General features: G+C 40.9%; 3 protein-coding genes and 1 pseudogene across 4 annotated transcripts; 3 read left to right on the top strand and 1 right to left on the bottom strand.

The window, feature by feature from the left end:
- The first annotated feature begins 3642 nt into the window (after positions 1-3642).
- Positions 3643-4643, top strand: LOC102513709 (olfactory receptor 8S1). Its single transcript, XM_006177730.2, has one exon. It carries the CDS (start codon positions 3708-3710, stop codon positions 4641-4643), a length of 936 nt encoding a protein of 311 aa, XP_006177792.1. The 5' UTR covers positions 3643-3707.
- Positions 4644-12367: 7724 nt separating this feature from the next.
- On the top strand, positions 12368-12986 carry LOC102513945 (annotated as a pseudogene).
- A 1756-nt stretch (positions 12987-14742) lies between these two features.
- On the top strand, positions 14743-17199 carry LOC102514194 (olfactory receptor 8S1; the record flags this gene model as incomplete). Its single annotated transcript, XM_006177731.2, has 2 exons — positions 14743-15257; positions 16907-17199. Coding segments are annotated over 2 exons (678 nt in total), but the record flags the coding sequence as incomplete, so codon positions are not given.
- A 3767-nt stretch (positions 17200-20966) lies between these two features.
- Positions 20967-23284, bottom strand: LALBA (lactalbumin alpha). 2 transcript variants are annotated; one of them, XM_006177664.3, is made up of 5 exons: positions 23176-23284; positions 22836-22987; positions 22344-22502; positions 21775-21850; positions 20967-21271 (listed from the first exon to the last, which is right to left on the bottom strand). In XM_006177664.3, exons 2-5 carry the CDS (start codon positions 22966-22968, stop codon positions 21211-21213), a joined length of 429 nt encoding a protein of 142 aa, XP_006177726.1. In that variant the 5' UTR covers positions 22969-22987; positions 23176-23284; the 3' UTR covers positions 20967-21210. The 2 variants fall into 2 exon arrangements, with proteins under 2 accessions (XP_006177726.1, XP_032349730.1); XM_032493839.1 differs by having other exon boundaries at positions 22836-23059; positions 23176-23255.
- Positions 23285-23954: the final 670 nt, after the last annotated feature.

The raw sequence follows: 23954 nt of genomic DNA on the forward strand, positions 1-23954 counted from the left end.
GCAAAAAGCCAAAGCCTGGAATTGAAATGCGGACATCAGAGATAGATATTGCACTGTTTTGAGGTACTTATTTATCTGCTTGCTCAGTACTCCAGTTAGAAGAACTGCAGTAGATTTTTTTTCTGTTATTAACATCACCCTCATATCTAGTAACCATGGAGACACTGTGCCTAGTGTGAAGGAGCACAGGAGGGGACAGCTCTGACAATCATTTCGAGTGGATGAAGCTTGCCTTTGGTCCTTCCTGCCTCCGGAGCTGATATTCTTCTCCCAAGTTCAGATTCCTCCCCCTGCACCTAGGGTCTGACTGTTACCCCTCAACCCACTCAAGTCACTCTGTCCAGCCTGACCCTCCACACACACCCTTCACTCATTTCTTTATTCCAGAAACATTTTTAAGCAGTCAATGTAAGCAAGGCTCTTTGACAGACACCTAAAGAACCTCTTTATTTTATGCTCTCAAATAGCTGATCCTTGAGTGAGATCAGGTAACTAACATATCTCCATCAGTTCCTTTTAACTTTGGGCTTAATCCTAAATCAGTGAAATAAACCTGTGATTTTCTGTATTAACAGCTGAATTAGAGAAGATATTGAATTTAATGAACCTCCTGAAAACCATAAATTCATAAACATACCCAATAACCTGCTTCATCTCTTTGTAGGAGAAATTGATCCAGGCGTGTCATGGATATGAAGTGTCTGTTGGTAAAATGGTGACAAGGGTGCTTATCTAAAACACTTCTGAAATCCTCATTTTACATCTCCTGCCCCTCCATGATCAACCTCCCTGTCTTTCCCTTTAGTCTTTTCCTGCTCTCACCCAATATTGTAAATCTGGCATCAGTCTTTTATACAGTAGGATTCAATGAAGCCAACATCTTTCCTTCCTAAGAGTGACCGCAAGTGTGACTTATTTTTATGCTTAAAAATGCTTTTATGCTTATGATCTAGAATTCAAATGAAAAGCATTGTCCCTGGTCATGAAAGAAACCTTGGGCATCAGTCTGAGGTGTTATCTAGGAATGGTGAGGGAGAGGGAGGTTCCTTTCTTAGTGATAACTTGAAAATTACACGCAGAGAAGTAGCTGCCGCCTTCATTCATATAAAGTGTGGATGTTGGACAGGACAGAACATGATTCTCTGCAAATACTACAGTTCTTAAGGCCAGGTTCTTAATATGAGAGCTTGAAGCCCCTGTGGACACTGTGGCCAGGTCCCCCTTTGTGAGTGAAAGTGGAGGAATGGAAGCAATTTTCAAGATAGCCGTATCAATAAATATTTTGAAATATCTAAATTTTGGGAAAGACTGGCTTCTGTTCGTCATTTCACTTTGCTGGTAGAGATTCAAGATACTGCTTTCAACAGCATTGACACTTGTATCCATGCAGGATCCTCAAAAGTAATTTCTCCAGCTGGTTCTGCTTCACCAACAGAAGATCAAAGGTAACCTCCTGAAGACACACAAAGGTGAACATTGCCCTGTTTTTCCTGGCACATAGGTTTGTTAAAGAAATCAGAATTTAAGCTTCACTTGATATAAGTTCTCTTGATATAAGCTTCTCTTGATATAAGTTCTTTTGATATGTTTGTTAAAGAAATCAGAATTTAAGCTTCTCTTGATGTAAGTTCTTGATATAAGTTCCATCTCTTGATGATAGATTGTTGGCAAGCTGTATAGGTCAGAAACAGAGCTCTCTGAATCAGCAAGACGGTATAATTTTGTGAGGACAGAAGCCTCTCATGGGATCAGATTGTGGACTGATGGACAAAAACAGAATACTGGCCAATTAGCCCCAAAATGTCCAAGTGAGGCAGGAACCATCACATAAGACAGTGACTTACCACAAAGTCCTAGAAATTAGGGTTCAAAGTGATTCTTAGTATCGGCACTAATATAAACTACTCACCAGTGATCCTCTTGGACACAAAGCTGATACCTAGAGTAAGAGGGTGAAAAAGAAGTTTAAAAGAAAACTGTAAGAATCTTTTCACTCTGACCCTCCTGGGGCAACAGAGTATCCATACCATGAATGCAAGAGCTTCTTGTAATGGTGGCAAATGTGCTAGTGGATTATACAAAAAAGAGAGGGCATCAAAGGATGTTGCAAGGACATGAGACAGCACATTCAGCAGCAGTAGCCCCTATGCAACATAGGCAGGCAGCATGGCATCGCTGGTGGACAATAACATCAGTAACGTTTCTGCCAGGCAGTAGTACAACTGGGGCCACTGGAATGAAGGGATGAGACTTTGCTTAGAGGAGTCAGGAGGGCTTGTCTGAGGCACAAATGAGATGCCATAGAGAGATCATTCCAAGATAATCTAAGAGGAATTTGAGAGGTGATCAGAAGCTCATGGGTGGGGACAGAGTGGATGGGGACAGAGCCAGAGAAATGCTGATTTATCATTGTTGTTGTTAAGTTATAGCCCTTATTATCAAGGAACTCACAATCCAGGGAGGAAAACCAAGATGTATATTTAACATGAGAAAAGAAACAGAATTTAGACTATGACATAAGGCAGCTGAGACCAAGGGGTCCAGTGATTTCAACAGAGAGCTGTGGGTTAAAGGGTAGAGCAGGCAAGACAGGCTCTAAGGAAATAAGTCGGTTTATAGGGCACATTGGAAGGGCCAGGAGAATTTGAATCAGTGGAATTAGGAGGACATTTGAAAGAAGAAGAATAGAAATAGACCTTTCTGTATTGAAAGCAGCCAAAATGGCTAAAAGGTTAAGGGGCAGATGAGGAAGTGCTCTTAATGTCAGAGTAAGAAAAGTGTTCCTTATTCCTGGGGACTAAGCCTAGATATTGGGCTGATAATGTTAGAACATAATGTGGTTTATTTCCTGTTTCTTCTACTTGTCAACATGACATTGCCAAATATTCTTTAGTAGCAGACTTCTCCTGGGTAAATGGGGATAAAATTCCCTGTCCCAAGGATAATAATTCCCTGTCAAAACTCACAGCATTGCCTTGAAACAATTAAGATAATTAATAAAGTTCTCTGTATTTAATACAATCCTATTAAACTGAAATGTGCTATTTATGAAGGACGGAGCAGGGCACATCATGACTTTCATTGGCCCCAGGCACTTATGCCACTGTAGTCCCCTCCTTGATAAAATATATTAAAATTTATGCTTTATGATCACAGTTATAGAGAGAAATAGAATCCAGGCTGCATTTTTTTCCTTCTGATCTTTAAAAAAACAAAACAAAACATTTCCATCAGCCGTAAAAGAATTGTGGCCCTTGGCACTGTACCTACTGCTCCAACTGGATGTCAATCCTATTAAGATTTTGAACAACAACAAAAAAATATGATTGGGAAACTGAAGAGAGAAGAGAAGGTTTAGATTTGTGCTAGAACTTGTGCTAGAAATTTTAGAATTTCTAAAGGATAGGAAGGACGGAGTGAAATCTAAATACTGTGAAGGTAGAGGTAAGCCAGAGATACTCATTTTCCCAGTAAATGCCTATGGAAGAAGAATGGGATTCTCTGAAGTATGTGAAGACTGGGACCCAAGATCAGTGACCACAAAACAGGATGAAAACACTGAGATACAGTTAGGGCAGCTTTGAGATGTCTGAGTGCAGAGTCTAAGCAGAGCAGGGAAGGATGTGTGAGAAGAGGGGTGAAGCTCTGGAGGAGACAGACGCTCTCATCCCTCTTTCTATTTCACTCCAAAGAAAGGTCCTCCACAAATGGCCTTGAGGAACCACAGCACCATCACTGAGTTTATTCTCACTGGGCTGTCTGATGACCCCCACATCGAGGCTCTGCTCTTTGTGCTCTTCCTGGGGATCTACCTCCTGACCATGATGGGGAACCTGATGATGCTGCTGGTGATCAGGACTGACTCCCACCTCCACACGCCCATGTACTTCTTCTTAAGTAACCTCTCATTCCTAGACCTCTGCTTCTCTTCTGTCACTGTGCCCAAGCTACTGAAGGACCTCCTGTCTGAGAAGAAAACCATCCCTGTTGAGGGCTGCCTGACTCAAGTCTTCTTTGTGTTTATCACTGCAGGGACCGAAGCCTTTCTGCTCTCAGTGATGGCCTATGACCGCTATGTCGCCATCTGCCATCCACTGTTTTATAGCCAAGTGATGAGCAGCCAGTTCTGCATAAAGCTTGTACTGGCCTCCTGGGGTCTGGCCTCTTTCAATTCAGTCATCATTGTGCTTTTGGCTATTAACCTGGACTTTTGTGAGGCTCAAATCATACACCACTACACATGTGAACTGCCCTCCCTCTTCCCTCTGTCTTGCTCTGATATCTCTGTCAGTATTGACATCTTGATCTGCTTAATCTTACTGCATGGTTTTGGAACGTTCCTCCCAGTCTTCTTCTCTTATGTTCGCATTGTCTCCACCATCCTGAGCATCAGCTCCACTACAGGCAGAAGCAAGGCCTTCTCCACCTGCTCCTCCCATCTCATTGCGGTGATCCTGTTCTTTGGCTCAGGTTTTGTTCGCTATCTCATGCCTTCCTCTGGTTCCTCCCTGGATTTGCTCTCCTCCTTGCAGTATAGTGCGGTCACACCCATGCTGAACCCCCTCATCTACAGCCTCAAGAACATGGAGGTGAAGGCAGCTGTGAAAAGGGTGTGGGAGAAATACCTGCAATATTTTAGGTAGTGAACAAGGACACAGAATAAGAGCAAATGAGTTTGTGTTGCCAAGTGCTTGGACTTAAGGTAGAATTCTAGACCACTAACTTTAAGGGAGCCCTGTACCACCCTCTCCCTGGCTATCTTGAGAATGAAAAATAAAATACAAGAAATTATATCTTGTTTATGGCTGTAGATCTGTGCTCTATTTTTCCTCCTACTCTCTCACACCACCACCTCCACTTTCTTTCTGGAACTCAGACGTTTTGCATTTCCTGAATTAATCATTTATGTATCTTGTCACTCATTTTTTGTCTTATTGATTGACTTTGGTAAAGATTTTATTCAATTTGTTGTTCTCTGTGGTATTTAATTTTATTTATTCTTTATAATGTTAAAGTTTTAAATACATATTTATAAGTTTAAACCTTAAGAACAAAATATGTTGGCACCTCCCATGAAAGATTATAGATTTATTTTACTTTAACAAACTCTCTCTTCTCTCTGCCACGTCCCTTCCTCCCTTTTTTTCTACCTTCTGTAATTTTTTTCCTGGTAATCTTCCACAAATTATTCTATTTACATTTTGTGACATTCAAATCAAGTATATTATGGATTTTAATTATAATTTCTATGGTCATTTGGGCTCATTCTAATTTGAGCTTATTTGATATTCACTGGTATTCCTTTAATAGCACGTTCCTCCGTTTTTTCTTTTCCACAGTAGAGCATAATGGTTAGATGCATAGTCTTACACGGCCAGTTGCCTGTATTCCTACCCTCACTGCCTGATAAGCTTTATGACGCTGGTAAATTACTTCATTTCTCTGTCTCAGTTTCCTAGGTGTAAAATTGGGGTAATAACAGTGCCTACGTTACAGAGGTATTGTGAGAATTAAATGAAATGAACACACAGAGCCCTGGAACACGAATACTCACCACCTGAGTGTTACTCATCAGTTATTCATGAGTTCTTTATTTCATTCTGCTTTTATTTTTTTGTAATGTGCACTTATCCAGATTTTTTTAAGAAATAGACATTATGAAATATTCTAAGACCTCGTATATCTGTGAACCTCTTTATTTTGACCTACATATGAATAAAAGGTGGCCTAATTGTAGAATTTGGGGATTCTTATCTTTTTACCTCTGTATAGATTATACGTTGTCATATTGTAGCTAATATTCTTCGGAAGAGTAAAGGTAGCAGGACATTTTTGTCACAAACAAAAGAAAGAAAACAAAATAGTGCCAAGAGAGCACAAAAACTTTTTTTTAAGTTTTAAAAATGATAACATCACAGAAAAATTCAAGAAGCACATATTATAACAATAACAGAAATATAAATTCATCAAATAAAAGGAAAAGACTTTAAGAGTGGGTCAAAAAAGTTACATGATATATATACACAATAAAGACTTCAAACAAAGTGACTCATGAAGGTTGACAGTTTTTTTAGTTGTTCAAAGATCTATTTATTTATTTATAATGGAGGTACTGGGGATTGAACCCAGGACCTCTTGCATGCTAAGCAAGCACTCAACCACTGAGCTATACCCTCTCCCACAAAAATATTTTAAAATAAATACAACTACAAAAATTTTTCATTTATTATGCAATATAAAAAGAGGTGAAACTGACATCAAAAACATAAAAGGGGAAAGTGAAAGGGTAGAGATTTTGCATGTAATTGAAGTTAAGTTGTTATCAGCCCAGATGAAACTCTTATGAGATGTCTAAGTTTCACAGTAACCACAAAGCAAAAACCTACAGTATATACACAAAAGTTAAAGAGAAGGGAATCAAAACGTATCGATATAGAAAATCATCAGGTCACAAAAGAAGACAGCAAGAGAGGAGGAAAGAACAAAGAAACTACAAATAGCATTAGCAATTCCTTGCCTATCAATAATTACTCTGTATGTAAACGGATTGAATTCTCCAACAAGAGGCATAGAGTGGCAGAATGGATTTAAAAAAAAAAAGATAAATAAGTTCTGGAGATCTAATGAACAGCAATGTGAATATAGTTAATCATAGTGTGTTACATACTTGAGATTTACTAAGAGGGTGGTTCTTAACTGTTTTCACCACAGAAAAAAAAATGAGTGTGGGAAGAGACAGGAAATAGGAGAGAGAATCCCTTGCTCATCTCTGGCCCAATATATCGCTCTGTGTGTGGTATCAGTGGTTAGGGAAGAGAATTCGGTGAGCGTTTCAGAAGAGTCAGGCTTTTCTGCTTAACTCTGATTTCTTATACTAGATCCAACTCAAGTGGTTGGAATTAATTAATTTAGGTGTCAGTTCCCTCTACCCAGAAAGTATCCATCAACCCCCAAAAGGAAGGAGTACCATAGGGAGGCTAAGATAACATGATTAGCAATGGTGAGATTTCTCCTGTGTCCACCATTCCTAAGCCTTGGACTGGCCTCTGGTCCCATTCAGATTGGTCCCTAGAGAGTACATGAAAAAAGAACAAAGAGGTGGACTTGGGCAGGAAAATGTACATAGCTGAACAAACATGTCAAAAACCTGTTCTCTCCCCGACCATTGTAAAATTATTTGGAATCCAGAAAAATGGTAACCCTTTGAAAATTCTCCCACAAAATATGGTACAACGACCACAAACTAAAAATGGCAGGAAAAACTGTGTAGGTTTAAGTAGTGAGAGGTCACCTTGAGTTTCCCTTAGCCTTAGAATGACATAGGAAGGCAGTGACTGTACTAGTGGAACAAGGATATTTGCTTCAGTGAGCGAGCCAGCGACCTGCAAAGGGTCTAACGGCTGGAAAAAAGAAGTTGAATTAGAAGATGTGCCATGGACAGTCTTGCCAGTAACCGAATGTCACGATAGATTACCAGGGAGGGCCGTACATAAGCACCAGAGGTGGTGAGTTACATGTGGAGCAGGAGACAGCATAGGACCAAGCCAGGCCACCGTTAAAAAGTAGTCACCTCTGGAATCCTCATATACTGTTGGTAGGAATGTCAATTCTTACAGCCACTGTGGGAAACAGTATGGAAGTTTCCCAAAAAATTAAAACTAGAACTACCGTATGACCCAGCATTTCCACTCCTGGGTATATATCCAGAAAAAAATAACCACTAATTAGAAAAGACACCTGCACCCCAATGTTCATAGCAGCATTATTTACAATTGCCAAGACGTGGAATTAGCCTAAACTTTTTTACTAAAATAAGAGACATAGCTGCACGGTACTGATCCCTGATCAAGGTATGAAAGGTACTGGTTAATAGTATTACTTTGTATCCATAGGTTCAAGGTGAGTTCTAAGGTAGTATATCCCAATGTGTCAGCCTTGTTTATCGATAACAATGAGATTCATGATTTGCATCTGGTCTCAGTAAGACCTCACAGAAGCCTGTGCTGTTGGGGCTGGCTACTTAGCAAGAATGTGCCTATGTGATCAATAGCACATAAGATCAGTCTAGACTCCTTTTGGGCTCCCGGGCCCCAAAGTGTCCCATGCACCCATCAGTGATTCCAGATCTGTGAAAGAAGTGTCTCCTGGCCTGGCCTTGCAAAGAGAGGACATTTAGAGCTCGTGCTAGGTCTCTGGATGCCTTGCTAGGGGGCAGACTTTGTCTGTAAGGTTTATCCTTACTTGATGCTATTGCTATGTTGTATCTTTTTCCTGCAATAATCATAGATTTATAAGCATTGTTATTTGGGACCCTGTGAGTATCCATTAATGATCAAACACTGTCTAACTGCTGCCATTAGTTCAGTTAGGATCAGAAACCCATCCACCCCCACCTCATCTGACTAAGGCATTATTTAAATAGAAAAAATACGATTCTGATAAAAGGGGTGAAAATGAGTCATTGATGCCAGACGGTTGCCGTGTCACCCTTGGTTTGAAGTAGCACATGCTCTGAAATCAGTTACTGATAGTAACACCTTCTAGTGGAATCTGAAAATGATAAAACCTAAGTCTTGAAGTCTAGCAAAATGGATTAGCAGGAAACTTCAAGCACACGGCAGTTCCTCTAAAATTCAGTTCCGTGGTTTCTGCACTCAATGTTCACAAAAATAAAGCTCAGAATCTCCTTTGGTTGAGCTTCGCTCTCTCTGGCCAGGAAACGGAGTTCCAGCTGAGGGAACCTGGGCAACCGTACCCATAACTGGCTACACCTGCAAGACGAATTACAAATAAAAAGGTAATTCAAGTGGGACCAGCTGACAATGGAGGGCAAGAAGCCACGAAGGTAAGGGATTGCTGAGTGAAAGCACTGAGACATTTTGTCGTGTATTAAAAGCAGCTCCCTGATGAGCCCTTGTTGAAATGGCTACTGAGAATTTTAGGCCCAGGTTCAACGTCCCTGTCCTTGAATACTGCTGAGCAGAAGAGAACATTTACTTGCTCCTGAGGGAATGTTTGGGCTCACCTTGGCTCTTTAAATGGCTGCTACTACTGCAAGGATGCTTCATGGGGCAGCTGCTAGTTTACTAGACGGAATCAAGGGAGTGATCTGTCATAAACATTCGAGAAGTCTGAGCCCCTGATTCTGATGTGTTTCATGCACAAGTTGATGGTTTCTAATCAAGAGAAAGTGTTACAAAATTGAGATGTGTGGACCCTGCTCGGTCTCTAGCCCAGCCAAGGTTCTCTGCCTGGGTGGGAGGTGATTCTTTTTCTGTTCGGAATTCAAGTAGACGAATAATGAAACTGAAGCTGAGATCAACACAGCACAAGCTTTATTCAGTGGCCAAAGAATGGGGAAGCAGGAACTAAGTTCACAAATCAACTTCTCGCCCACCTGGTGAGGGTGATTTAATTTTAAAGAGTAGAGATAAAGGGAGGAGGAGTGAGGCTAAGGATGGGGGGGGGCATATGCATTAATCTCCTGGGGAAAGGGCAGGTCTTTTTCCAGGGAGTGGGTGCCACCACTTTTTTTGTATCCATATTTTGTTCCTTAATGTCCAGTCCTGGCCACTGGTAGTTGTGTCATATAATATGCTAATGTAGTAAAATCAACATATAATGAGACTCAGGGTCTGTTGGAGGTCAGATTCATCACCATCTTGGTCTCAGCTGGTTGTGTGTGTGTGTGTGTGTGTGTGTGTGTGTGTGTCTTCCTTTCTTATCTCTGGACACTTTAACTTGAAGATTTATGTTCACTCCTGCTAAACGTGGGGGGTTGGCAGGTTTTGAGCAAGGGCCTGGAGCAGCTCTAACAATAAAAGCACATGCTGGTAAGACCCTGCAGAGAGAGGACAAATGACTCCCTCCAGTCCTCTCTGGACTCCTTGCTGTGAGGCAGGCTTTGGCTGTGGTGTGTATCCTTATTTTAATGCTGTTGCTATGTTACATCTTTTTCATACAAATTATAGACTTATACGAATTGCCATTTTGGATCCTTTGAGTCTTTATCATTGGAAACATATCTAACTCTCCCCATTAGTACAAAAAAAAAACCTCTTTCCTTCAGGGAGTTAGTTTATGGGAGCTAAACAGTCATAGGAAGGGAGGAGCCAGGATATATAGGCGTTTTGCAAGAACAAACCAGGTTGTTGAACATCCAAAGATTTCTGCTAATTAAAGAAAAAATACATATCTCAAGTTAGTGAACTTAGCACAAGTTAGTGTTTTAGTTTTCTGCAGGTAAATACCCAGAAGTGGAGTTGCTGGACCATATGATAGTTCTGTTTTTATATTTTTGAGAAATATGCATCCAGGTTTCCATAGTGCCTGAACCAATCTGTGTTCCCAAGGGGGTTCCCTTTTGTCCACATCCTGGCCAATACTTGTTATCTTTTTGATAATGGCCATTTTAACATGTGGGAGGTAATATTTCGTGATTTTAATTTGCATTTCCTAATGATTAGTGATGTTGATCATCTTTTCATGTACCTCTTGGCTATGTGTATGTTTTCTTTGAAAAATTGTCTCTTCACATCTTCTGTCCATTTTTTAATCAGGTTTTTTCATTGTTTTTTGTTCATCTGTTTGTTTTGCTATTTAGTTGTATGAATTCTTTACATATTTTGGATATTAACTCCTTATCAGATATATAATTTGCAAATATTTTCTCCCATTCTGTAGGTTGCCTTTTCATTTTGTTGATGATTTCTAGAAGCCCTGTCTTTAAGACTGGGCATAAAGTAACCTTGCCAACTACACCCCTACTGTTTAATTTTATTGTTATTGTTGCTGCATTATAGTATTGTCATCTACATAAGAAAATCATTATTATCACCCTGTTACCTGATGGTATAAACATTACTTAGAAAACCCAACAAAATTAACCACTGGAACCAAAAAGCAAGTTTAGTTACAAGATCAAATTACCAAAATCAATAGAATGTATTTACACCAAAAATAACCAATTAAAAAATAAAATCAACAATAAAATACTATTAACAAAAGCAACAAAAGTTATTAAGTTTCTAGTATTTAACCTAATGTAGAATACCGAAGACTTTCTATGGAGAAAAATGTTCATATTCTAATAAAAGACATTGAAAATTCTTTGACTAAATGGAGAAACACTCCATGCTTTGGATGGGATCATTAACTACTAAAAATATTTCAGATTTTCTTCCATTTTAACCTATAACCTTAACATGAAACCAATTAAAATTCCTATTAGATTGTTTAAGAATCTCAATAAACTTACTCTAATATTCATATGGAAGAATAAAGATTTGTGAATATCCAAGTCAATCTCTTAAAAAGAAAAGAAAGAAGGGAAGATAACTGCCTTCCTAGATATTAGGCAATATTACAAGGACACAGTAAGAAAAAGAGTGAGGTGGACAAACAAACCAATGACAGCCCAGTGAGAAATTTACGTATGTATAGGAAATTAACATTTGCTCAAGTTGCCACAAAAATCAATGGGAAATATGTAGATTATATAAAGGGAAAGCTGATATTATATGAAGAAATTCAAATTGGATCCCTATCTAACACTACCTCTACATTTATACAGTAAACCTAAATGTCAAAGATAAAGCTATAAAGTTAGTATAAGAAAAAGTAGAATATCTTTGTGAGTTAGTATGGCAAAGGACTTCTCAGACTAAATGTTAACAGCACAAACGATAAGGCAAAAAATAATAATAATTTTGGATACATCAATTTAAAAGGTTAGGGGCAATGAGGAACACCCCGGACAAAGATAATAGAAACATGATAGAAGAGATTTGTAGTATGTAAAACTGACAAGAGATCAGTTCTAGACTATACAAGCAAGTCCTTCAAAACAACAAGGAAGAAAAACCCAGTAGGGAAAACAAAGTATGTGAAACAGTATATTCCTTCTATAAGAGGGAAACGCATATGACTAAAGAATGTATGAAGAGATGCTTAAACTCATTAGCAATTAAAATAGCAAGGAGAAGGCACTTCACATCTGATAGACTACCAAATATCAGTTGGTTGGCTAGTGTTTAGTGATAGAGAAACACTCAAGCATTACAGTGAAAGCTGGTGCAACCACAGCAGTGCAGGATCAATACTTGATCAAATTATGTCTAATGTCTACTATGACTCAGGTATTGTTCAACTGGCTAAAATTCTCTAATTACTATTATGTAAGTTCCTAAGGAAACAGGTATTAAGTGTTTATTGCAGACAACCCCCTCCAACTTTCAACGTTCCACACTCCCCACCTAGAACTTTCTCGGCTTCCTTTTCTCCCTCCCCGCCTCCTCCCCACCAAGTATAGCATCCAACGAGTGGCCTGAGCAGGCAGCAGAGTTTTCTAAGAAATAATTTCACCAAGATGTCCAGTGATAGGCAGATGTCTGAGAATGAGAGCCCCAGACCAACAGTGGTAATTCAGATGTGGATGGTCAAGACCCAGCCACTCCAAAGCCTAAGGAATAAGCAAGAAAACTTTCTGCCTCCCAGCTGAAGAAAAGCACCAAACTCTCTAGCAAAACCACTGCTAAATTATCCACCAGTGCTCAAAGAATTCAGGAGGAGCTAGATGAAGTAAGCCTGGATTCTCCCCACCTAACTGCAATGCTGGCCAAGGGAGAACATTGATGAATCGAGATTGACTACACTTAGTCCACCACGTTCTGTATATGAAGGTTGTGTGTTTTTTTCTGTATATCACAATTTCATCTTATTGTCCACACCAAAGTTTACTTTCTGCAACAGAATCTATCACTGCAACATTAACAGTCTGGGAGTGATCCATCTGGACATCCTTAAGGACAACTGGAGTACCTCTGACTATTTCAAAGGTTTTGCTGTCAGTTTGTTCTCTTTTGACAGACTGCAACCCTGTGGATCCTCTGCTTGGATGCAAAGCCATTCTGTATTTGATCAACAGAGCAGAAAATGACAGGATAGCTGGACAGTGGAGCAAGAGATATACAACACAATTCATGTAATTTGTATACAATATAAAGGAGCAGAAGGCATCTTCTCACTATGCTGCAAATCTTTTTTTATTTAATTCTTATTTTTTGTTGAAGTGCAGTTGATTTACAATTTTAGTTTCATGTGTACAGTGAAGTGACTTAGTTACACATATACATAAGCATTTTTTTCAGAGTCTTTTCCTTTATAGCTCATTACAGGAAATTGAGTATAGTTCCCTGTGCTATACAGTAGGTCCTTGCTGTTTATCTGTTTTATACATAGTAATGTGTATCTGTTAATCTCAAACTCCTAATCTATCCCTCTCCCCGCTCTCCCCACTGGTAACAACAGTTTGTTTTCTGTGTCCATGAGTCTATTTCTGGTTTGCAAATAAAATCTGTATTTTTTTTAGATTCCACATATACGCAGCATCATATGATATGTGTCTTTCTCTGTCTGACTTACTTCACTTAATATGATAATCCCTAAGTCCATCCATGGTGCTACAAATGGCATTATGTCACTTTTTTTATATATAGTGTATATATCACATCTTCTTTGTCCATTCATCTGTCGATGGACATTTAGGTTGTTTCCATGTCTTGGCTATTAAAAATAGTGCTTCTATGAACACCGGGGTGCAGGTATCTTTTTGAATTAGAGTTCCCTCTGGATATTCACCCAGGAGTGGGATTGCTGGATCATAGGGTAGGTCTGTTTTTAGTTTTTTAAGGAAGCTCCAGACTGTTTTCCATAGTTGCTGCACCAATTTACATTCCCACCAATAGTGTAGAAGGATTCCTTTTTCTCCACACCCTCTCCAGTGCTTATTATTTGTAGACTTTTTCATGATGGCCATTCTGACTGGTGTGAGGGGATACCTCATCATAGTTTTGATTTGCAGTTCTCTAACAATTAGCAATATTGTATGCTGCAAATCTTTATAGCCTTTACAGTACCAACTTCTGTGCATATGTTACACTGCTTCTACTGTCTGCTTTTGTCCTTTGGAGATTGGGTGACTCCCCAAAAATGTAAATGCTATCAAGAGTAGAGCTTTGTAGCTGTGGATTACTGATGTTTAAAACATCTACTTAAATGCAAGTCTTATTTCTTTGGTATATCAAAATGTATTTTATGATGTATGAAAAATTATGGTCCTGAAGTCTATGAAATATTATAGCTTATTTGAGCCTAATTCATTATCCGTATGAAGTTATAAACGTAACCATAGATGACTAGGAATTATGTAATTTATATTAAACACAGATCTATTTCTGAGTATGTAATTCATGCTTTTGCAAAAAAAAGTTTTACTTTTCACCTTTTTCAGTTTGTAATGAGATTTCCTTTTACCCCTTGTAACAGAGAACACCTGATGTATCCTCTCAAACATAATAGACATGCTTCTGAAGGCACGGAAAAAAACATGTTTCTTGCAACATTATTTTTGGTGGTGGGAAGTTGGAGACAATTGGGGTTAGGAAATCTGTCTTAGGAAGACAAAGGCTAAGCTGTTATAGAAGAGATCCCAAAATAAAGTGAATCAAATACAATAAAAGATTATTTTTCTCTTAAGTCCAGAGATATATGGATGGTCCAGAGTGAAAGGACCAAGCTCCTTCTATATTGTTGCTTTGTTAACTCCTAGGAATTTATTCAATCAACCACCATTCAATCCTCTTCCATGGCAAAGACTGATAATTGCTCTTCAATATCTATCCTTCCCTTGTACCTTTCAGTACTCCTGAAGTACATGGGGGTGGGAGTCAGTCCTGACTTCTTTCCAAGTGGAAGACTATATCCCTCCTTAAGTGTTTCACCCAGATCTCCTTGGTGATCTTTTCTGGGGCCACTGAAGCTTGTCTCCTTTCAGTCATGACCTATGACCGGTTCCAGGCTGTGTGCCACCCACTGTTGTATGTGGTGGCTATGAATAGGAAAGTGTGTACCAGCCTGGTGGCAGCATCCTGGGCCATTGGAATGGGGACCGGACTGGTTAACACCATCCTCCTGGCCCAGCATCACTTCTGTGGCCCCAACCTCATACGCAGTTTTGCCTGCGAGCTTCCCCCTGTGCTCCTGTTGGCCTGTTCTGACCCTTCCATTAGCATTGCCTCCATCCTGACCACCATGGTGGTCCTGGGCCTTGGCACCCTTGTCCTGTTGCTGGGTTCCTACAACCGTATCATCATGACAGCTCTGGGCATCAACTCTGCCATGGGTCGGAGCAAGATCTTCTCTACCTGCTCATCTCATTTTCTCGTGGTCACCATCTTTTATGGATCGGGAGTTTTCAGGTATGTCACTACTATACCTCCTGAGTGGAAATGTAGGCATTTCTCACTCTAAAGTAGCCTCGGTCTATAGAACAGAGCATTGCAAAGTAGTAGGAAAAGAACTGTATGGAATTCAGAAGGCCTGGGTTCTAGCTCTGGCTCTGCTGTGGACTACATGTGTGAATTAGAAAAATAAAATCCATTTTCTTTCCTCAGTTGTCTAACTCTGAAAATAAGCTTATACAAGAACTAAAGATTTTCCTACTTCCATTAACCTATGATTTGGGAGTTCTCATAAGGAAATCAGAGAGCCTTTGGTGGAGTTTTATTCAGTGCTAGACAAAAATCAAAACATATCATCCTTGAAATAGATGCCTCTTTTCCTTCCTCCTGGAAGGTGATGTTTCCAGGCTTATTTGTGCTGTAACTTTTCTTTAGGTACCTACTATACGACAGCTGCTTTATACAAACAAGCTCAATTTTAGTATGTAGCACAATTTAAGAGAAATATTATTAACCCCATTGTCAGGTAAGAAATCTCAGTTTCAGGGGTAACCAGGTACTTTCTCAAAGCTCCTGAACAAGCCAGTAATGCAGCCGTAAGAGAAACCAAATCTCACTGACTTCGCATCTCATGCTCTTTCCTACCATGTTTCTCTCAGACATAAACAGCTCCAGCTGACGAGTCTTCACTTACCAGGAGATAGAATGGGTAACAGTCTGTGCTCTCTACTAGTGAACTAACTAGAGATGGATTTGCACAAAGTGCTCTATGTTTTTCTCACCTACTTGTTACTTGGAGAGAAGTCAGGGGTGGAAAAAGATAAGGAATGGTCCAGGAGAGCTCACTTGAGGCTGTCTTTTAACCAAGCACACCAGAACCCACAAAGAACATTCCAATGATGATGGCACCGTCTCACACACACACACACACACACACAGATTAATGCCTCTTTGGGAAATACTCCCAGTGACACTTAACAAGATGTTTCCAAAAATGGAATCTTATTATTTTGGATTCATGTCTCATGCTAAACACATTTTTATCTTTCATTTTATTTTCCAAGCTTGGCTTCTTTTCAAAGCCAAGGGGAAAAAAAATGCACCTAAAAGAACAAATGTCTGTTCCACTAAGTACCGTAAACATAATGTGCTGTGATTATGGGGTAATTCCCAGACCATAAACATTAGGAAAAATGATAGCATTCTTAGACTAGTGTACAGTTTTGTAAGAAACAGTCATCAATAAATGAGAACATATAGTTGTATATATAGAAAAAAGAAGAGAAAAATGTCTTCGTATGATCATCATCACTATTAAGGAAAGATGCTTTGAAAAGTATGAAGTTCCCCAGAAATGCATGAGATCATTTTTAGCTCTAATTTATCCTGCAGCACTTGATATGCTGCAGAACTAACTCCCTTTTTCCTCGGGGCAGCTCCTATAACGTTCTGCACAAGATCGCTCATATATGAAGGCGTCTACAGGCAGATATGACTGACTTCTCACCGATAATTCAGTCATTGCTAGACGCTTCTACCAGTGACGGTTGACTCAGCTCAGAGGACCCTCTTTGCAGAGTCTCCGGGATGGGATGGACCATGTCTGCCAATAGCATTGTGTCCATTGTCCTGAGCTCAGTTCACTCGTTTGTGCAATTCCCTTCAAGGTACATGACTCCAGCTTCCGGCTCAGCCCTGGAGCAAGTGCTGTCCGTGCAGTACAGTGTGGTGACCCCGCTGCTAAACCCCCTCATCTACAGTCTGAAGAACCAGGAGGTGAAGGCAGCTCTGAGGAGAATGCTGGCCAGGAAGCCCAGGCTCACCTTCTAAGCCAGGCTCCACTGCCTCCTCATAACTGGAGGAAAAGTTGTGGGAAGAGGAGACAGAAAGAGCTATCATCGCTAAGCTATCTCAGCGTTCATTTTTTTCCAAAACAGAAGCCTTAGTTCCTCTGACACCAGTGCCCTCCTCCAGTCAAGCAAGATGGGAGAACCTCCACAGAACTGAAGGCACCATCCATGGGGGCCCAGTTACCACACAAGAAAATCCTCAAAAAATCAATATGGAAGAGCTTCAAAAAACTGAAAGTTGAAACATCACATGATCCAGCAATTCCACTTCTGGAATTGAAAAGGAAATGAGAATGCTGACTCAAAAAGTTATCTGCTATGGAGGACAAACTAGTCGTTACCAGTGGGGAGAGGGAAGGGAGAGGTCCAAACTATTAGGTATGAAATAAGCTACAAGGATATATTGTACAACACAGGGAATATAGCCAATATTTTATAATAGCTATAAAAGGAGTATAACCTTTAAAAATTGTGCATCATTGTATTGTACACCTGTAACTTAAATAATATTTTACCACAACTATACTTCAATAGGGAAAAGATATTTGTATCCCAGTGTTCATAACAGCAATATTTACAATAGCCAAGATGTGAAAAGAACCTAAATGTTCATCAATGGATGAGTAGATAAGGAAGGTATGCTGTGTATATATCCAATGGAATATTATTCAGCCATATAAAATAAGGAAATTCTGCCATTTGTGACAATATGGCTGGACCCTGAAGGCATTATGCCAAGTGAAATAAATCAGACAAAGAAAGACAAATACTGGATGCTCTCAGTTATATGCAGACCCTAAAAACAAACAAGCTCATAGAAAAAAAGATCAGACATGTAGTTACCAGAGGCAAACAGTGGGAGGAGGGGGGTTTGGAGAAAGGTGGTCAAAGGTACAAATTTCCAGTGTAAGATAAGTAAGTCCTAGGGATGTAATGTACAACACCGGTGACTATAGTTAACACTGCTGTGTGCTATATGGGAAAGTTGTTAACAGAGTAAATCTCAAGGGTTCTTATCACAAGGAGAAAATTTTTTTCCTTTTTTCTTCTCTTTATGTTGTATGTATATGAGATGATGAATATTAGCTGAACCTACTGCAATACTCACTTCACAATATATGTAAATCAAACCATCATGCTCTACGGCTTCAATGTATACAGTAATGTGTGTCTGTCTCTCAATAAAACTGGGGAAAAGAAGAAAAGTAATGACTAATCCTCACAGCTTCACTGGCCATTTCTACAGCTATTGATGTTTCCTCTCTTTTTCTGTCCTTTCTACCCCTCCCCTTCTGCCTCTCCCTCTCTCTTTTACTTTTGTCTGTGCACAAAGTGTAAATCAACCCATCTGACCACTAGCAAATATCCCCCTGCATTCTGGAGAGTCCCATCTTCGTACTAAGACTCAACTCCTCCTTTGTTCTCATCCCCAAAAAATTCCCTGGCAAGATCTATAGCTCCAGTAACAGAGAAAGAAATGAAATGAAGTAAGTGTGTCACCTCCTTTCTTTGTTCGTAACAAGAAACACCTAAAGTAGAACATAGCAAATAGTAAATCTTTAATAACTCTTTCTTGACCAATTAAGGAGTAAATGAAGGAATGAATGATGGATCTGTCTGAAGAGTCCTTTCTCTTGCATGAATTTAGGATATAGGAGGGAGTATCCTCTCTAAAGTGCAAATCTTGAGAGCAAATCCCCTGTCTGGCAGCATCTGTATCTCCTATGTCTAGCATGGTTCTGTCACTTAATAGGCTCTCAATCAGTGTGAAAAAATGAACAAATGATAGAGAAGAGGGAGTAAAAAAGGGAACATTTATTGTATCCAGTAAAATTCCTGCCTGCACAACAATATGGATGTCAGAGGAAAGTAGCGTGGAGGAGAGATCGGGAGAGAAAGAGAGAAAAAGGGTCCACATTTTGGGAGACCGCCTTGGGTCCTCCTCACAGAGCTTGGTCAAATGCACGCACTCTGAAGGCCCCTGCCCTGAGGCTCCTCACCACCCGCCCTAGCCTGGGACACTTAGACCCCTGCCTGGCTCCAGACTTGTTCCACGCCTAGAGGAAGGGGAGGGAGCTGGAGAAAGCAGAACAAATACTCAGCTGCCATCCCCACCTCCCTTTCAGCTCCCAAGAGAGTTCTCAGGAAGAGAACAGTAGTTTCCTGTCCTGTTTCTACCCAAAGGCCAGGCGGTCTGCCTCAGTCGAGATTACTTCCGTGCCAACTCCCTGGCTTCTATCTCTTCTTGATCCTTTGACCTTCAGGCTAAGATCCTCTTTGCAATTGTTAGTTTCCTTCAGCAAAGCCCTCTAAAAATTATGGCCTCATATATGGTACACCCACGTGTGAAATTTCCAAGATCAGGATATTTCTCTGTAGAATGAAGTCCAGAGCTATGGAGCTGAGCAAAAATGGTCCCAGCTTTAGTTGCATTTCCGCTCTGGCCACTTGGTGGCGCTGGTCTCATGTTTTCCAAGGCATATGCCTTCCTGAGTGTATTACTGAGGCAGAGTAATAAGTAGACGTGTGAGATCAGTGGGAGGAATGGCCATCCAACCCTGCCCTCCCACACACACCCCTACCCGGGGCTTACTCCTAAAACCCTGGAGACTTTAGGAAAAGGCTTTGTCCCATGATCAGGAAGGGAATAGCATGCAATACCCTGGGAGATGTGTCACGTGTTTAAATTCCCACTAAAATCATATGATGATTACCAAGTTATTTCCTGAGAATTTGTTTTCATTAAGTATTGGAGAGGCCATGCCTCCCTTGCCTGGCCCTGTAAGACCCAAACGAGGCCTCAGGGGCTTCATTTGGGAGCTGCTGGTCTCTGAGCGGAGAGAAATATGGTCTGACTGCCTAAAGCCCCAGCGGGTATAGGGAATTGGAAGATAACTCCGCTAATTCAGAAGTGGGATCATTTAAATTGGAATCTTCGAATGCTGGATTGTCAAAACAGGAAGAGAGCTCAGAAAAACAACCTAGACCAAAACCCTCATTTAAAGATGAGAAAATTGAGCCACAGAGGAAGGAGATGACTTGCCCAGGTTTGGACCATCACTGAGAAGCCGAAACAGACTTCAGGACTCAAATCTCCTGTTTCTCCTTCTATCACATTTCTCTTAATCAAATTAGAATAAATAAAGTTCTGCAAACACCCTCCTTGCAGACCAGCGAAGCAGCAAGGAAGAGTAATGGAGTGCAGGGTCCAAACCAAAGGGCCCCAGGTGTCCAGATTCTTCACTTGCTGAGCTCGCTGTAAGGGTCCTCTGTTCTTACCACTTGTTTTTAGAAAGCGTTCCTCTCATAGCTCCCATTTCCTGATCTCAGGGGTAAGGAAACCCCTCCACCCACTCAAGTCACACATTTCAGATCCTTGGAGCCCCTGCCCTTGCTGTCCTTTTCCCACCTCACATCTCCATCTGTCAAAATCCCACCAGTACTTTAAAACAAGCTGAAACGTTACTCCTGTCACACATCTTTCTTTGATCCCCTTTTTTCCCACAGCCCCTCATCAAATACAAATTCTCTTTCCTCTTATGAACACTCAGGGCACATTTCTAACCTCTCTCATGATGCTTATGACACTATTTCTTGTATTATAATTATATATTAATGTTTATCTTATCTTTCCCACCAGTCCTTCAGGGAAGAGACACTTTACTTTTAGCCAATTTTGGATCTCATCCATAGTTCCTTGATGTTGAACTGATACAGAAAGCAACCTCCATCCTAATGTTATAAGTTCAACCTATTTCGTCTTTAGTAGAAATGGAAAGTGGCTATGACCCATGGCTTCAGTGTCCACCCACTCATTCTATTTCCCCTAAATCCCCCCAGGAAGGAAATTCAGCCAGCCACTCAAAATCAGGCCCTTTATTCAGGACAGATGTGGAATCCATTGTTGTAGCAAAAACACTATCGGGGTGCTGAGCAGAAGTCCAGTACACCAGTCACACATCCCTGGAGAATAGTCCTCATGTCCAGTGGTGTCACTACAGGGCCCAGGGCTCAGAGACAAACTAGCTTCAAGGGGTTAGAAAGAAGCAAAATGTGGTAGCCTTAGGGAAGAGGCGCTCTAGGAGGACAGAGAGGGCGGAAGCAGCAAAGACAGCAGGCATTCACCACTTCTCACATTGCCACTGCTCCAGCTTCTCAGAACAGAGTGGTTTATGGGCCAACCTGATCGTGAAAAAAGAGACAACACAAGTTGACTAACTGGATTGTAGCCCGAAATTCCATATACCTTTATTCCCAAGACGGCTGAGGTGGAAGAGTGAGTGAAAATTACAGAAAGATTGTCCTAGCCAGGTGGCACAGGACACTGAGCCACCTAATGGAGTAAGTCCATTTTTTAAACTCCAGGAAAATTGTAGGGCAGTGGTACAAAAGACTTGCTGTAGGGTCTAGGACTAAACAAGTAGAATTAGACGTCTGAGTCCAGGTAGAGGGAAGCCTGGACCTCAGTCCCCTATTAGGGAACCCTTGTTAGGACACTTGCTAAACAGGAGTGGAGTGAATGAGGCTTGAACATTGAAAACCTGAGTCTGTTTATTGAGTTTTGTTTTGAAGACTACATTCTAGATTAAATGACCAGGAAACAGAGATGGGTGGAATGGTGCTGGAACTAAAGGGATGAGAAGAAGGAGGGGAAGGAAAAAGTAGAAAATAGAACTGGGACTCACCAGTAGTCAATTCCTTCCTTATCCAGGATCTTCTTGGCACACATTTTGTCGTCAGTGAGGTCATCATCCAGGAACTCTGGCAGGGGTTACAGGGAAAGGAAAGAGAGATCTAAGTATTACCTAGAAAGGTAATGAGTTTCCCTCTTCTCTGGATCTAGTAGGTCTGGTCCTCTCTGAACTGGAAGCTTATGCCTGTTGCCTTTCTATACGAGAAAGCTAATACGGTAATGCCTGCCCCTTGGTAGGGGCTCCCTTCGCTTCTCTGGGGCCTCTCCAAAGGAATTATCAGTCTTATCAACTGACTTACTCTAAAAAGGTAAGGTCTCAGTTTTCAAGATTCCCAAACAACTCAGATCATCTATTCGTGAACTTCAAGGGACTGTCTGGGGATTTAGTGATAGGAAAAACTCTAACAGCCTCTTAGTCAGTATGGTCAATTCAAATCCCACAGTCACTGTGGAGTTCAAGGCAGTGAAGCCAGAAGTGTGCCTGACACCAAAAAGATTATCCCAGGAGTAGGCTCCAGCGGGGGGGAAACCCACAAGAACAGGGTGGAAGAGGTTACTCACTGTCACAGGAGATGTCGCAGATGTTCCTTGACTGAAGGTTCTCATTGTCTCTGCACCAAATTTTATTGTTGATCTGGAAGAGTCCATATTCTCTGTTGCCATTGTTAGAAACTACAGTTTCTGTGTCATAACCGCTCATGTGAAATATGATACAGATCCCTGAAGGAAAGATTAAAAGGAGGTATCACAAGGGTGTCCGTGCACAGCATAAAAGAGGAGCTGCATCCCCAGACAGAAAAAGGCTCCCCAGCCCATCTCCAAATATGGCAAACCACAGAACATCTTGATGAGACAGAGTTCCAAAAGGGATCAGACAATGGGAGAGAGGAAAGACAGGTGAACAAATGTAATAAAAGAGTAAACAGATAAGCAGAGAAGATAAGAGGATTATTAGGTAATTGAATTAAAAGTAGAGAAGCAAAGAGGAGGAAAAGAGGGTGGAAGAGAGAAGAGGATGAAATATGGAGCAAAGCAAGATACCAGCAAACTTACATTCAGCCAGAGTGATGCCTCCGTGGCCATTCATGTCTTTCAGCTCGTCGGACAGCTTACATTTTGTAAATTGTTTGGCCTGGATGGTAGGGAACAGGATGCCCACCAGGAGCAGAGAGACCAAGGACATCATTTTGGCTGCCCCCAAGATCCTGAAATGGAGACACCACACAGCTTCACCTCCTTTTATTCATGGAGAAATGCCCTGGCATCAAGCCCGACAACTAGGAAGAGGATGAAGAGAGACTGGTCAAGCCAACAAAGAAACACTGAGCCTGCCAGCTTCCTTCCATAACTTCACCCCATTTTTCCTTTCCCTCCTAGAATCTCTAGTCCATACCGGGTATATTTCCCTGTTCAGAGAGCGTTACAAGCATGATCCTGTTTCCCATTTGGCTTTGTCTATATCTTTGCTTCTTGTAGGGTTGGTTCTAGGAAGCAGGATGTCCCCAGCCTACTTCAGGAACAAAGGAAGCCTCAGGGGTAATATAAGTGAAGCAATCAGAAAATACAAAAAGGGTTCATGGCCAACTCCCCCTTCTCCTGAGAGACAAACAGAATATGGGAAAGGAGTGTATGTCATCACATGTCGCAGTCCCAGGATCAGAGCTGGCACTTGCCCAGTCAACCAGGCATGAATCAAAGCCCAGGAAGAGTCACTGGATATTTTGGTTCAGATATAGGGCAGAGGGCTCAGGAATAGGAATAGAATATGGCCACACAGACTATAAAAATCAGACATAACTTGGATCCAAAGACTTTCTACTTCACCAGAACAGAGAACTGGAAAAGTGTGCATGACAGGATCTATGAGCTATTATCAGGCTTCCCACCCGCAACCACCACTACCACTAACTAGCCAGTTACTACACTGTAAATCTAAAAACTAATAACTTGTAAAAGATTTGTTCATAAATAAACTTGTGGATAGCCTCAGAATTGGCCACAGAAGGTTCAAAAGAGAGTGACCCAAGCCAGTGGGAAGATCGGGCTTTAAGCACTTCAAGATTGGAGTAGTTTATCTCTAGAGCCTATAAGACAAGATTCCGGATCTGAGCTTTAAGATCAGTATCCTTGAGCAGTAGAGTTGAGATACTAGTGCTGAATGAGTCCTTCCAC

This window comes from Camelus ferus, chromosome 12 (assembly GCF_009834535.1).
Source record: "Camelus ferus isolate YT-003-E chromosome 12, BCGSAC_Cfer_1.0, whole genome shotgun sequence".
Taxonomy (NCBI): domain Eukaryota; kingdom Metazoa; phylum Chordata; class Mammalia; order Artiodactyla; family Camelidae; genus Camelus; species Camelus ferus.

What these genes read in the sequence shown, in the direction of transcription:
- LOC102513709 (XM_006177730.2), top strand. Translation starts at nt 3,708, where the DNA reads ATGGCCTTGAGGAACCACAGCACCATCACTGAGTTTATTCTCACTGGG.
- LALBA (XM_006177664.3), bottom strand. Translation starts at nt 22,968, where the DNA reads ATGATGTCCTTGGTCTCTCTGCTCCTGGTGGGCATCCTGTTCCCTACC. An exon ending in CTGCGACATCTCCTGTGACA is followed by an intron (nt 21,851 to 22,343) that starts GTGAGTAACCTC and finishes AACCCCTGCCAG; the next exon opens with AGTTCCTGGATGATGACCTC. An exon ending in AAGGAAGGAATTGACTACTG is followed by an intron (nt 21,272 to 21,774) that starts GTGAGTCCCAGT and finishes TTTCACGATCAG; the next exon opens with GTTGGCCCATAAACCACTCT.